At 39.0% G+C, this 15,654-nt stretch overlaps 1 protein-coding gene across 1 annotated transcript in view; it reads right to left on the minus strand.

Annotated features, from left to right (window-relative positions):
* PPP4R1 (protein phosphatase 4 regulatory subunit 1) overlaps positions 1-15,654 on the minus strand; it is a 57,621-nt gene that overhangs the window by 19,949 nt on the left and 22,018 nt on the right. The window contains exons 9-11 of the mRNA XM_037805901.1: positions 7,847-8,373; positions 2,229-2,401; positions 842-937 (exon numbers count right to left, since the gene is read on the minus strand). Coding sequence (XP_037661829.1) covers positions 842-937; positions 2,229-2,401; positions 7,847-8,373 — 796 coding nt within the window. The remainder of the gene's footprint in view (positions 1-841; positions 938-2,228; positions 2,402-7,846; positions 8,374-15,654) is intronic.

Genomic DNA, 15,654 nt, shown 5'->3' on the forward strand with positions numbered 1-15,654 from the left:
TTAGAGGTCACCAGGGACTGTGGATAGGCATTGAGGAGCTAATGCTTAATCTAATTGCATGGTGTGTGGGTGTGTGTGTGTGTATGTTGTCACACATAAAAAAGTTCAGATGGCTGTAATACCAGAGTAGTGATATTAAAATGAATTTTAAGAAAGGAACTGTTCAAAAAAGACCACCTAAAACTGGAAGCATCTAATAACCACCAGCAAGAACTATTTAATTAAATAGTACTTATAATAGAACACTGTGCTGTTAGAAGTGTGAGAGTTCTTTCATGCTAATATAGACACCCAAGATATATGAAAGAACAGGAGGTAAAAGGGGAGGGGAAGGGGAGGGAGACAAGGTTCAAACTATCATATTCCAATGATCCAATAAGCATACTTTCTCACATTTAAAATCTCTGAAACTGGAATGCAACTTGTCATCAATGGCACTTTATAGTGGCTTTGAGTCACTTTTCACATTTTAAACTGTGGAACTGAGTTGCATCTGATCATCCTTGGCAACTGAGCCACGATGAAACAGCTATGCATAATGGTATGATTCTACTTGTCTTTGAAAAGCAAAAAGGTTTACATATATAATATGTTTGCAGGCCCATAAAAGCTTGAGGAAATGCAGAAGGGGGCTGTGGCTGGTGGGTGCTGTGAATGGAGAGTGGGGTCACAGGGGTAGGGGAGAGGAAGGCTGGGCCTACTTTTTACTTTCTGTACTATCTGAATTTTCTTATTGAGAGCGTGATACACTATTTTAAATGCAAAGTTAGGTCAGAAGTGGGCTTTAAAAAGAGGAATTAAGAGGACACACACAAAATAAAATCTCTTTTTGGTCACTTACTTGTACTTTCGATTTCCTTTCCTCATCAGGGCTAAAACCAGTGTTGGTGCTCAAGTCTGAGTCATCGTGAATGTAGCGAAGAGGGGGGTCCATATTCTGTTAGGAAAAAAGTATCTGCTTAGAGATCTGTGCTCTAAGTTTTCTTCACTTAAAATGTCTTACTAAAATACTTACCTTTTATGACTGTCAAAAGACATAAATTCTTTATGTTTCTAAACATATTTGATGTTTTAAAATCATGCCTAAGACCTCCCTGCCTTAAACCAAACTTGTTGAACAGATTGTTAGATGTATGAAAATGAATTCCAGAAAAATAAAAGTAATTAAAAAGTAAATTTGAAAGTGATTTTGAAATGGTTGAAATACAGAATTAACTTAATTATAAAATAGTATTTAGATGGCTCGTTTAGTCCATTGTTTTAAGAGGCCACAGGATGTCAGATGCAGTTTTTCTTCTATTGTTTCTATTCTTGGCTCTCAATATCTGATTTTTTAACAGACTCCCCCTATCACTACTCCCCCCAAAAAAATCCTAAAATGCAGATGTTATCATGCTACTCAAATGTCCAGTGATAAAAACTGACCAGGGTTTGTTAACTGAAGTGCTGCTATGATACGAATTTCTAGCCACACCCAACGTCATCTAACAGAAAGAAAAACAGATACACACTGAGGCTGTGGGAACCCCTTGCCATCCCCAGTGAGTGTGCCGGCCCCTTTCCTGAGCTTCTTACCACTACGAGAGGCGGCCCCGTGATTCCGGCCAGCAGTGGCGTGTGCTTTCTCCCTGTTTACACATATAAGGGAGAGGAATGCCCACACTGAGTGACGGTGGTGTGATGGGAACGGAGCAGGACACGGGGGGCGGGTCCCACAGGGCAGCTGCGAGCAGGGAGCCAAGGTGATCTGGGAGCAGTACCCACCCTCACACTGCAGAGTCCACACAATGCCACTGGCCTCCGCTCCTGGCCTCAAGTCCCGATCTTCCGCTCAGAATACTCTGTTGCTCGCTGCAGTGAAATGGTCCGATCAAAAACAAAGCACCTCTCCAAAAAGAAAAGGGAAGAGTTAATTATTCTTGATAAAGGGCTTTGTTTCCAGCAAGACTATTTCACTGCAGTGAGCTACATTAACATGGAGGCCACTAAATGGTCATGTGGACAGGACTGGGATTGACATTTCCAAGCACTTGACATGACACGAACGTCACAAAGACAGGATGTGGTGAGGACAATTACTTTTACTTTATGCAGTGGGGAGAGCTGAGAAAAACAGCTACAAAACAGAATGGTCTAACTAGAAAGCGATTAGCTACCACTATCCCCCAACAACAAACTTCTGCTGCCAACTGCTCCCACTCTGCAGACACTTTAACTGAGTTCATTACCTCAACAGCATCGCTGATTAAAGGCACAGAATCATCTTGATTTATTTTACAATTTGGTAGCTCATTTATACCCAGTTCATCTTGCAAATCACTTCTCTTTTCTACGCTGATCGTCTCTTCGTGCACATCCAGACAGGAAGCCCGTAGGGCAGCAGACAGCACTTCCACTTGCGCTACAGGCAAAAAGGAAACAAACTGAGATACCGAAGTCTTTAAGGTTTTTCTCTATTGCACATACATACACTGCCAATGAAATGTACACTTTGTGGACATTGCCATCAAAAAGCTGAAAAAAATTTCTACTGCAGTAAATCATTAGTCCTTAAGAAGAAAAAGGAGAAAACTAATATGCTTTCATGAGATTAAAAATGCTTATCCACTACTGCATATTATTCTGCGTTAGTATGAAAGAGGGATGCTATCTAGTTGTTGGAGGCATCTCCAGTTTATTAAAAGGGGTCAATTTCAGTACAGTTAACTATGTGTTGGTAGTGCATGGATCACACTAATGAGGCTTACTTACTAAGCTATTTTAGCAGAAGAACGGTCACACAAACCCTGCCAATATAAAACAATGGTAATTACAAAGATTTCTGTTGCTGTTACATTAAACATTTCATACCTTATTCCAGTTGACTTTACTCCATTTCTTTTTGAAAACAAAGTCACTAATGGTCCCAAAGACAGGGGCTTCAAGTAAACATTTTCTTCCTTTTGCAGCAAATTCAAAATAACAACTTACCAAGCAGTGGTTCCTAAATCTGGCAATTAACACTGCCTATGTTTTGAGTCCAATTTTCTTTGTAAAAGTGATCTGAAAATTAAAATACTCTTTCTTTCACCCCAAATAAATGAGAAAGCATTCCACTTGGATGTGCAAAACATAAAAAATGTAACTTCAAATGTATTTACTATAAGATCAGTCAAAGTGCCCCCACCCTACTCAAAGATTATAAAAAAGACATTCCGGGTAATATGAAGATAATTGGTTACATCTCTGTTGTCTGACTACATTAAGTTTGGTTACAGTTCCTCGCAATTGAGGAACAAAAACCATAAAGGACAAGGTTCTGTTCTATGGGCCTTTTGCTCACTACTTTAAGGAAATTGAGGATAATCACGAAAAGCTGTAGAGGAGTATTCTCATTCTTTTGAGAATTTCCATTGCAATTTGTACTTAATCTTTTTTTTTTTTAATCACTTTAATTTCCGTGTGGGACATTATAAGTTTCCAAAACCAAACCACAAATAGTACTCAAAGCAGACTGTACAATAGATTTATGTAAAGGTAAAACATTTTGCTTTCAATATATTTAATAGTGTACAAGATTTATGTAGTCGTTTTTACCTAGAGACCCATCAAGACTGTTTGTGCGTGTGTGTGCGTGCACACACAATCCCTAATGCATCTCAGTTCTCTTCCCTGGGAAGTAACAGGTCAGAGCTTTTCAGAGAAAATGCATGACACAGGTCGCTGATCTCTAAATGGACTATGTACTTTCTTTTAATTTGTCTGTGTTAGTACACATCTTTAAGGATGTATTTTTGTAGACAATTAAATGAGTTACACTGTGAGCCTATAAATATATGCATTCTTTATACAGAGTTTCTGCCAATTCATGAGGAAACCTAAGGCTTAAATTAATTCTCCATTCAGAGAAGAAAAAGGCTGACTCAGTTATTCTTAGTTAATGCTGAAATTTTAGCAGATCTAGAGTACCACAATGAAGAATTTAAGGAAATTGAAGACGGGTATATAACAAGATCTGTATTTTATTTAGAATGTGGAGTGAAACCCAGGAACCAGAGCTATGTGATAAAGGATTTGAAAAACAAATTTGTGAGCAATACTGCAATCCGCGTTATTAAGTCTCTTGCTAATAATATACAGAGAAAGTTGCTGGAATTAACATTTTTCTCTGCTGAAATTTCTGCAGTTCCTGAGGGCATTGCTGACTGCCTCCTAGTTTAATGGTTTCCTTCAATTGGCTTGTAAAAAGCTTCAGGAGAGCAAGGATTTTGTCTGTGTATGTTTTGCTCACTTCTATATTCTCTGTCCTTAAGCACGGCAGCTGGCACAGAGCAGGAACTTTGTGGAATGACTGAATAAACAAAGTTCCCATCATAACATCCTAGTGCAAAACCAAAAACCAAACCAAACCATAACACGGAATGGTAACTTCTTTCTGGAAGATCGCTGGAAATCATAAGAGGGTTTACAAGCAAAACCAGTAAGTATTTATTCTGTCCAAAAATCCTGGGTGTGTGGCTTTCACAGAGCACTTAACCTGAGTTGCTACCACACTAAAATGGGGATAAATAACAAAGTCTCCTGCAGAGGGATGCTGAGAAGATCATGTCAGTGAACATGTGAACAGAAAAGTGCTCGGCCCAGAGTGAGCCCCCAGCAGTGCTGGCTGCTGTTACCCACCCTCAGCGGGCTCTGGCCGAGCCCGGTGTTAGGGAAAAGTGTACTGACAATACTGGTGATGTGCCGAAAGGTAAGGGAGTGAGAAAAATCGGGCAACTCACTCAGACACCTCAGGATCTGGTAGAAGACCTAAATATGGCATGAACCCGCCAAATAACTGTTGCTCATTCAACCACGGGTCTGTGAAGAAACCCAGCTCCCAGTGACACAGGCTCAGAAATGGAGGGTACCTGGAAAAACCTCAACTTTTCCTCCCCTCCTCGAGAAGCTGGTGAAGCTGAGCAGTTCCATAAGCTCTGATTCCCCCACCAGCAAGACTGGCAGTTTAACAAATTCCTAGCAACAACAATAATTTAATGACTTCAAGCTGTGAACAATATGATTTTTTTCTGACCACAACTAACCATTTCTTTGGGCCAAAACTGGAAAGAAATCGGTCTTTTTGTGAGATTGGGAAGGGCCTTCTGCAGTCTATGAAGACGATGTGGTAAATCAAGCTGATGTCAACAGTTCTGCTCAGTTGTTGCTCAAGGGCCTTTGTTCAACCCGGAATCAGAATGGGGGGGTTCAAAAAGTCCTGGACAAAGATGGAGAAACTTCAAATTCCTTAGGTAAGTGCTATGGAAAAAAACCTCTTATGCCTTGCTTCATGTTTTTCTAATTCCCCTTTTGGTCTTCCCAGCAGAATCTACTTCTGTTCTATACTTAAGAAAGGGCTCTCTTTTTTTCCTGGCAGGAATATCTCATTCTTTTCCTGGCAATATGTTAAATTTTTTGTCAAAAACTCCCAAAGGGAAAAAAGAAAAATCAATCCTTTTAGGAAGGTAAGATTTAAATTATCAAGAATGTGAAGAAAAGCTCCCTTAGAAAGAAAAAAAACTACCTCTTGCTGCTGTTTCCCATGACATTCCCAGTAGGAATCCAGCTGGTCTCACTGGATAGCCGCAGGGAAAAGGACAAGTGACAGGGGAACTTGGCAAGGTGGACCCTTGCTTCTGATGGGCACCCTGTAATGGTTTCTCTGGGCAGAGGATGTGTTTGCTCTGCCTGTTAAGAGCCAGTCCATGTTGTGACCACCTAGCTCCCAACGAAAAAGCCACACCTGCCACACACCCTAGCATAGTTTACTCCCAGGACAGCACATCTTTCTTGATTTTGGATTACAGTTCTGCCTTTCAAAATGGTAGACATTTTCTGACTGGTTTGAAGGAAATGACTGCCCCACAATGCCAGGATTCAAAAAGGAAAAGCACAGAAAGGAAGGCACAGCCCTTTGAAAATTCCAAACACCTTCCAACACTACGAAAAATTAAAGCACAATTCATTAAATTAACACAGATTAAACGTGCCCTTCGAGTTCAACAGAACCAAATGCATAAGAATCGTGGAGCTGAAGCAGCAAACTCCTACCTTCCTTGCAGACCATGATGTCACATGACACAATATACACTGTGGGCCATGATGTCACATGACACAATATACACTGTGGGCCGTGATGTCACATGACACAATATACAGCGTGGGCTGTGATGTCACATGATACATTATACAGTGTGGGCCATGATGTCACACAACACAATATACAGTACAGGTTCTTATTTATAAATGAGTTGCTCCTTCCATGCTCCCTGAGGCCAAGTTGTGTTTGGGTTGTAAATAGGGTATTCTATTGAATCTATTCAGTGCTCTGTCCTTGTCCTTATTCCAGAAAATGATGAATAAAAAGGAATGAACTATTGATACACATAGCAAGGATGAATCTCAAATGCACTGAGAAGTCAGACCAAAAAAAGGCTCTCTTCTGCTTGATTCCATTTATCTGGCATGCTTAAAAAAGGCAAAATTATTGGGACAGCAAGCACATGAGTGGTTGCAGAGACTGGGGATAGGAGGAAGGATAGACCAGAAAGGGGCACAAGGGAGTATTTGGGGCAAAGGAACTGTTTTCCATCTGACTGTGATGGGGACTTACATGACTATACGTGTCTATCAAATCTCATACAACTGACCATTCAAAAGGATGAATTTTACTAACATAAATTATACCAATGAACCTGAAAAAAAGGCAAAAAAAGAGAGACTGATCATCTGCTAATTACATTAACTTTCAACAATTAAGGATATGAATGACTTGAATGAAATCAAATTTTCTCTAAGTGTAAATTTATAACAGGAAATCACTAAAAATTGCATTAAAACAATGCCAAATACAGATAACTGTTAACTTAATCACCAATGAAACCATTTTTAAAGCTTAAATATAATGTGGTTTTGCAGGTTTTAAAGGACAGTGAAGTTATCACTCAATTTGCTTTAATGGGTATTTCTCAACACTAAGTGACAGTTTAGAAATTTTAGCTTTTGAAAACTAATAAAGAAAAAAAATTTCTACAGAGTCATAAAAGATGTGAAGACTTGTAGCTGTGGGATTTTTCAAAATTGTTTTTGGTTTTAAATAGCATTTCCGATTCCATGTAATAGCTGCTATAACAAGTCATCCAGAAGACCGGCCCCTAGAGGCAGCACTCACCAAAGGAGCAAAAAGAGGACATCTTCCTCACTCCCAGCCCTGACTTCACACCACTACTTCCCCAGCCCCAGCAAGCAGAATGGTGGCGATGGCTCAGGACAGCTCACTGCTTCTGTGATGTGCTGAGACACATATTCAGTTTAATAAAACGGAAATATTTTATTTTAAGATAGAACAACCATTAAGGCTGTTGCCCACAATGATGGAAACCAAGGAACAAATCTAAATGACTTGTAAAAGTCTAGAGCTATAGCTCTTAAATTGTCACGTATTCTACAGAAAAAGAGACATCTTTTTCCATTGTTAATTGACTACCGTCCTTCCTGGAAAAAAAAAATACTGCATTTGCTGCTATTTTATTAACAAGCTATTGAAATTCAGCACAAGATAAGGCAGAGGCCAAGTTTAAAATTGTAAATGTGAAACACTGAATGATTGTGAAAATGTCAAAGAGAGTGATCTGTGCATCAACAAATGTGCATACACTATAGTTAGAAATATAATGAACCTACCCTACATGAAATTTCCTAAACATCTGATTAATTTTATTTATCAAGTGAATTTCAGAATGCTTCATGACAGTCACAGTAAACTGTTTCAGAAAACATTTCATATCAAATCTACAATAAATAAACAACTTAATTGACTGGGGCATACCTTTGACATCAGGATCATCAATATGGGGCTCTAGGTTTTCTATCATTTCTTCCAGCTCCTTTCTGGTAGCCATGGTAATATTTGGAGAACCTGGCACGGTGCTTTCAGGAGTTTCTTCTGGTCTCTCAGGGCTGAGTTTTTTCCCAGAGTCTTGTTCAAGCTCTACATCTAGATCTATTTCAGGAAGAGGAGTCCTCCAGAAATGGAAGGAGTTGTACAATTCCTGATCTAAGATAGTGGAACCTTGTGAACTGGTGCCAACCTCTGGCTGCAATGCAGATTTGTAGTTACCGGATTTGTTAGCATTCTCATTACTAGCTGCTTCCTGATGAGATTCTGAGGACAAAGTACAATGTAAAGAGCTGTCCACTGGAACACTTATTTCACCTGGAGAATTTCTAGATGTTTCAGCAGGATCTTCCATCCTGTTTTCCAGTTCGACACTGGACTCACTAACACTGAGATCTGAAGGAGCATCCTCTGGCCTGATTTGTATGTCCTCTGGGACCTCTTCTCCATGTCTGAGCCTTTTATTGTTTTATTCGGGGCAGGGAGGGGGACACAAACACGAAAGTATTAAAAAGAATTACTGAAAAAAAATCAATGTAAGATATTACACATACAGCATTTAGACAATTTAACTATTAACAATTACAGATTATCCATACAAATTTAGTGGTTTATCTATATTATACTGCTTCTTTTTCCATCAGTCGTTCTGTGTTCAGAGATGTTAACACCTGTTAAGCATGAGTCCGGACATTTGAGGAGTCAAGTATTATTTATTAGTTGGAGAAGATAGCATGTGAGAATTCTGGGATTCAATACCATGAAAATTAAAATAGCAAATAAAACATGGTAGGAAGATAAATTCCTACAGTGAATTTTAAGATAAATGAAAATTTTCAAATATCTGATTTTTAGGATCATTTGCATTGCCACTGTGCTCCGACATAGTCAAGAGCTTAAAATGAAAACCTGTTTGTTTATATTACAAAAGGAAAGAAAAGAAAGAACCCTACATCGGTTTAGAAAAGATCCTAATTCATTATTCAAAAAATATATTTAAATCTTCTTAAGTGTAAATAAAAAGTTATTTTTATTGCATCCACAACTTTCTACTCCCAAAGGTTCTCCCAAAATGGATTCATGACTTAACTGATAAGGACATATGGTACAAGTTCCTGAATTAAAGTCCACCATTACTGTTTTAGTGTATATCTCCCATATTCAACAAACATTTATTGAGCACCTACTAGGAGCCAAGAACAGGTGTTAAGGAGTTGAAGATGACTGAGATGTAGACCTTGCTTTTGAGATTCCAGGCAAACAGCATAAGTGAACATACACGCAAATAACTGGCAGAGAGCGTGGAAAGTCTGCGAGCATGCACAGCGTCAAGACCACACAATGGACATGGGGTGGAGATGGGTGTAGTAATGAAAAGCTTTAGAGGACAGGGCACTTGAGGTGTATCAGAAGAACCAATAAATGTTGATGGGACTAAGGGGAAGAAAAACTCTTCAAAGAAGAAGTGGCATAGAGAGAAAAGGTTTAGCACATTCAGGGAAGAACAAAGAGTTTATTAGGATTAAAAGAAGACAGAAAATGAAAGCCAAGTATAAAAGAGAAGGCAGGTTATCATTGTATTCCATGCTAAATACTTCAGAAATTTATTTTATGCGGTACAGGAAAAGATTCAGAAATTAAGAGAACTCCTTTAGTAATGGATTGTTTTTGATCATCCGGAAAGCCAGGAAGAGAATGGACTAGAGAGGAGACAGGAGGCAGGAACTAGACGCCTCTGGGAAAAACTGATGCTGTTCTGAGCTATGTCAGCATCTCCGGGGCTACAGGAGTGAATGCACCCAGTGGGGATGCATAAGCAGGACGGTCCGCTAAGTGCATGTTGGGGATGAGAGAGGGAGACATCGAGGAAGATTTCCAGGTTTCAGGCTAGGGTAACGGATTATGCTGGCAGCACCGAGAGTGAAAGTGCCAGAGCAGTCAGCTGAGAAACCTAAAGAGTTTCGACTGGGAGAGGCTGTGTTAACAACTGTTGATTCTAGGTGGTGATGTCAGATGCCCAGGAAAGAGATAGACAAGAGTGGGGCTGAGAAGTGTGTGTGTGAAGCAAGAAATATGAATGAAGAAAATACATAAATAATAAAGAGTGAAGGCATTTTCTTACATGAAAGATCGGTAAAGGCAGTAAAGGTAGCTGAGGGAAAGAGGCCAGAAGAGATGAAGAAATTGGAGACCCAGAAGACTGACAGAATAACTGATAAAGCGACGTCTTTCTGAGAAGAAAGGATTCGGGGCTCAAGAGGATAGGTGGACAGTGAAACAGATAAAGGATGTTCTTAGAAAAGACAGATGCCTATGTGGGTAAATTTGCAGAGTGACTGTGGGGAAAAAAGTCAAGGGTGATCCTTTGAAACACTTTGTTCCATTAAGGACACACAATAGAAGGTGTCAAACAGGAGGCCGAACAGCACTATGAGCCAGTTAAAGAGCAGCTGTAGGGGCATGCCTTGTTTTATTGCACTTGGCTTTATTGTGCTTCACAGATACCGCATTTCTTACAAACTGAAGATTTGTGACAACCCTGCACTGAGCAAGTCTATCGGTGCCATTTTTCCAACAGCACATGTTCATGTCCTATGCCATGTTTTGGTAATTCTCACAGTATTTCAAACTTTTTCACTAGTATTACATCTTGTTACGGTGATCTGTGATCAGTGATCTTGGGTGTTCAATTGTAACTGCTTTGGGGTGCCATGAACCGTACCCAGATAAGATGGTGAACTTAACCGATAAACAGTGTGGGTGTTCTGACTACTACACTGACCAGCTGTTCCCTGCCTCCCTCCCTCTCCCCAGGCCCTCCTGTTCCCTGAGACACAATAATATTAAAATTAGGCCAATTAATAACCCTACAATGGCCTCTAAGTGTTCAAGCAAAAAGGAAGAGTCACACATCTCTAACTTTAAATCAAAAGACAGAAATGATTAAGCTTAGTGAGGAAGGTGTGTCAAAAGACGAGATAGGCCAAAAGCTAGGCCTCTTACCCCAAACAGTTAGCCAAGTTGTGAAAGCAAAGGAAAAGTTCTTGAAGGAAATGAAAAGTGCTACTCCAGTGAACACAGGAATATTAAGAAAGCAGAACAGCCTTATGCTGATGAGGAAAAGTTCAGTGGTCTGGATAAGAGATCACACCAGCCACAACACTCCCTTAGGCCAAAGCCTAATGTAGAGCAAGACCCCAACTCTCTTCAATTCTTTGATGACTGAGAGAGGTGAAGAAGCTGCAGAAGAAAAGTCAGAAGCTAACAGAGTTCATGGTTTAAGGAAAGAAGCCCTCTCTATAATGTAAAAGCGCAGGGTAAAGCAGCAAGTGCTGATATAGAAGCTGCAGCAGGTAATCTAGCAGATCTAGCTAAGGTAATTGATGAAGCTGGCTACACTAAATAACAGAGTTTCAATGCAGACGAAACAGCCTTTCATGGAAAGAAGAGGGCATCTAGGACTTCCCTAACTAGAGAGGAGAAGTCAATGCCTGGCTTCAAAGCTTCAAAAGACAGGCTGACTCTCTTGTCCGGGACTAATGCAGCTGGTGACTTTAAATTGAAGCTAATTCTCAACTAACATTCCCAAATCCTAGGGCCCTTTAGAATTAAGCTAAATCTCTTCTGCCTGTGCCCTATAACGAAATAGCAAAGCCTGATGACAGCACATCTGTTTACAACATGATTGACTGAATATTTTAAGGACATTGTTGAGTCCTACTGCTCAGAAAAAAGATTCCTTTCAAAATACTACTGCTCACCAACAATGCACCTGGTCACCCAAGAGCTCTGACAGAGATGGACAGTGAGATGAATATTATTCTCATGCCTGCTGACACATGATCCATTCTGCAGCCCATGGATCAAGGAGTCATTTAGACTTCCAAGTCTTATTGTTTAAGAAATACATAAAGCCACGGTTGCCATAGATAGTGATTCCTCTGATGGGTCTGAGCACAGTCAACTGAAAACCTTCTGGAAAGGATCCAGGTGCCTTTCTAGATGCCATTAAGAACATTCGTGATTCATGGAAGTAAAAATATCAACAGGAACAGGAGTCTGGAAGAAACCGATTCCCGCCCTCATGGGTGACTTTGAGGGGTTCAAGACTTCAGTGGATGAAGTAACTGCAGATGTGGTAGAAAGAGCAAGAGACCCAGAATTAGAAGTGGAGCCTGATGATGTGACTGAACTGCTGCAATCTCATGATAAAACTTATAACAGATGAGGAGTTGCTTCTAATAGATGAGAAAAGAAAGTGGTTTCTTGAAATAGCATCTACTCCTGGTGAAGAAGCTGTGAACACTGTTGAAATGACAACAGACTTAGAATATTACATCAACTTAATTGACAAAGCAGCAGCAGGTTTTGAGAGGAATGACTCAAATTTTGAAAGAAGTTCTCTGTGGGTAAAATGCTATCAAACAGCATCGCAGGCTGCAGAGAAATCTCCTGTGAAAGGAAGAGTCAATCGATGCAGCAAACTTCATTGTCTTATTTTAAGAAATTGCCACAGCCTCCTCAACATTCAGAACACCACCCTGATCAGTTAGCAGCCATCAAAATCAAGGCAAGACCTTTTACCAACAAAGAGATTATGGTTAGCACTGTTCAGCAATATAGTTTTTTTTTAAAAATAAGGCCTGAAACAACTATTTTGAAACTCCAGAGGCCAGATGAATACTGCACAGCATCCAAGGAAGGGCAGGAGGAAGAGACTGATAAATTACACAAAGAACTATACAGGGTTTTCTCTGTGCACCACTAATGGTGCCTACCCCTTCCCTCACGGCAGGTCACTGTGGGGGCCAGTTCCTGGCTAGGACGCTGGTGACAGAAAGGGACACAAAAATCCTCTTCCACAAGAATGGGGGTGGGCATGGCTGATCACAACTTTTGATTAGTGAATTCGGGTCACTAATTCAAAAGAGAGCTGGGGCAGCTAGACTAGTATCGGATAAAACAGACTAAGTCAAAAACAGTTACAAGGGTCACCGGCTCTGAGGGCAGCTGGTGTTTCAACCCACCCCAAAGGCGGCGGCAGCCACTGTTTCAACTCTGCCCCAACACAAAAAAACCCGTAAATATAAAAGTAGGATTTAATGGAAGTGAGGGACCAAAAAAAAAAAAAAAAGACATAAGACCTGCAAAGGCTAAATAGCAAAATCACAGAAGAAAGTCCTGTATTATCAGTAGTGACTTTAAACTCTCCAGTCCAGCAGAGATGGGCAAAATGGATAAACGTATGACTCAACTATAAGCTGTCTGCAAGAGATTCACCTTAAAGTTAAAGATACAAGTAGGTGGAGGGTCAAAGGATAGGAAAAAACATACCATGTGAGTAGTAACCAAAAGAGAGCTGGGGCGGCTAGACTAGTATTGGATAAAACAGACTAAGTCAAAAACAGTTACAAGGGACAAAGATAGTCATTATACACTGATAACAGGAACAATTCAACAGAAAGATGTAACAATCACAAAAATATATGCACCTAACAGTAGAGCCCAAAAATATATGAAGGAAATAATGACAGATATGAAGGGAGAAATTAACAGTTCTACATTTTTAGAAGGAGACTTTAACATATCACTTTCAACAATAGACAGAACATCTAGTCAGAAGATCAATAAGGAAGCACAGGACATGAATGATACATGAAGCCAATTAGACCTTTTAGGCATATATAGAACACCACATCTCACCCCCCCACCCCCCAAAAAGAAAAAAGAAATACATATGCTTCTCAAGTGTACATGGATCATTCTCCAGGATAGACCAGATTGGGTCACTAAACAAGTCTCAATACATTCAAATAATATTAAACTCATACAATGTGTATTTTCCCACCCTCCAAAACAGAATGAAACTAGAAATCAATAGCAGAGGGAGAAATGGAAAATTCGCAAATATGTGGAAATTAAACACACTCTTAATCAATCAACGGGTTAACAAGGCAATCAGAAGCGAAATTAGGAAATACCTTGAGGTGAATGAAAATGAAAATACAATATACCAAAACTTATGGGATACAGCAAAGGCAGTGCTGAGAGGAAAATTTATAGCTCTAACAGTCACAGTAATGTATCAATGTAAATTTCTTAATTTTGGTAACTGTACTGCGATCACATAACAATGTCCGTGTTTTGAGGAAATACATGGAGAAGTATTTAAAACTGATAAAAAGAACATCATGTCTAAATGAATCTCAAAGGGTTCAGAAAAAAAATGATAAAGCAAATATAGTAAAATATTAATATCTGGGGATCTGGATAAAGAGTATATGGGATTCTTTGCGCTGTTTTTGCAATTTCTCTGAAATGAAATTTAAAAATTATAGTAACAAGATATTTTGTAAGGGAGGTAGGGATGACAAATGGGTGAAACTTAAGGGCTTATCTATTATTTGATAAATTTAAGAACCTTCCATTTAAAATACATAAAAAGAACCCAATTAAAATGGCCATTCAGTACACAACACTATACCAGGAACTAGAAGTTCCTTGATCACATTTCACCTTAGCATTAAGATTAAATCTTAATATACTTAAGAGGAAAAAACAACGAGAATGGCTGGTCAAGCCATTCTATTTGTCTAACAAAAAAAAAAGCTTACTTAAAAACTTACTAGTTTGCCCAAACTTCAAACTCCTAGTCCAGTTTTAAGAAACAACTAAAAGAGACAAAAAAAATTTCCCTGGTATTAAGTTGTGGGAGGAATTACTGCATTTATGATTAACACTTGTTTCAAAACTGTCAAAGATATAAGTTCTCTAATTTCTGATTTTTCTCGGAGCTGGACAAGTCAATGCACAACCAAGCAGCTAAATGCCAAAATTCTGATATTCTTAATTGTCAGACTTGAAATGCTACTGTAAGAGAGAAACATTGTTTTGGAAATTGAGAAGACCTGAGGTTCTGCATAATGAGAGAAGTATCCTAGAGAGAAGAAAAATGAGATTGCAACAGCTGATTAACTTGTAGTCTACTGGATGATATATGCCAATACATAATTAAAAAGATATGATTAAAAAATTAGTGCTAATTCCAGTGCTATTGACAGAAAAGACACAAAAGTTCGCAATTTCCTGGAAATGTCAGGAAAGGATTCTTGGAGGTATTTAGTGTAGAGAAAGAGAACAAGCTGACGTTCTGTTTGTTAAATGAGGGTGTGGATGGAGAGAGCTCCCCAAAGAGAAAGCATCAAGCAAGCAGGGAAAACCAAAAGAATACTGTGAGTTTGGAGAACAATATAATATGTCTGATTAAACACAAAAAAGAAAACGTTTATTTTCCATACTTTTAAAATGCAAATTTGAACATTTAACTCTGCTTCTGGAAGTAGCCTTCAAAGAAGTACAAACAGCCTGATCCAGGGTAAAAGATAAATCTGGTATATAGGGTTAAAATCAATAAATGCTTCATAGAGTCTATGAAGTGATAGTAAATATAAAGTGATAGTAAATCAGGATCAGATGAAACCATATATAATAAATAAATAGGAGTAGAAATACAGTACCCAAAATTTCCTTACTGTTTAAGATATTTGTTAAAGAAATCTGAATTCTAGAAAACAGAGGACTGTGAGAACAGGAACCAGGTTCTATCTTTCTATCTACAATATTTTGTTCATAGTAGGTGCTCAATTAATTTTTCCATAATGAATAAATCAATTAAGTTTAAAAATATGCAGCTTAAGACAAAAGCCATGCCATTTTGAAGAGAAGGCACACTAATGGCT

This window comes from Choloepus didactylus, chromosome 16, assembly GCF_015220235.1.
Source record: "Choloepus didactylus isolate mChoDid1 chromosome 16, mChoDid1.pri, whole genome shotgun sequence".
Classification (NCBI taxonomy): domain Eukaryota; kingdom Metazoa; phylum Chordata; class Mammalia; order Pilosa; family Megalonychidae; genus Choloepus; species Choloepus didactylus.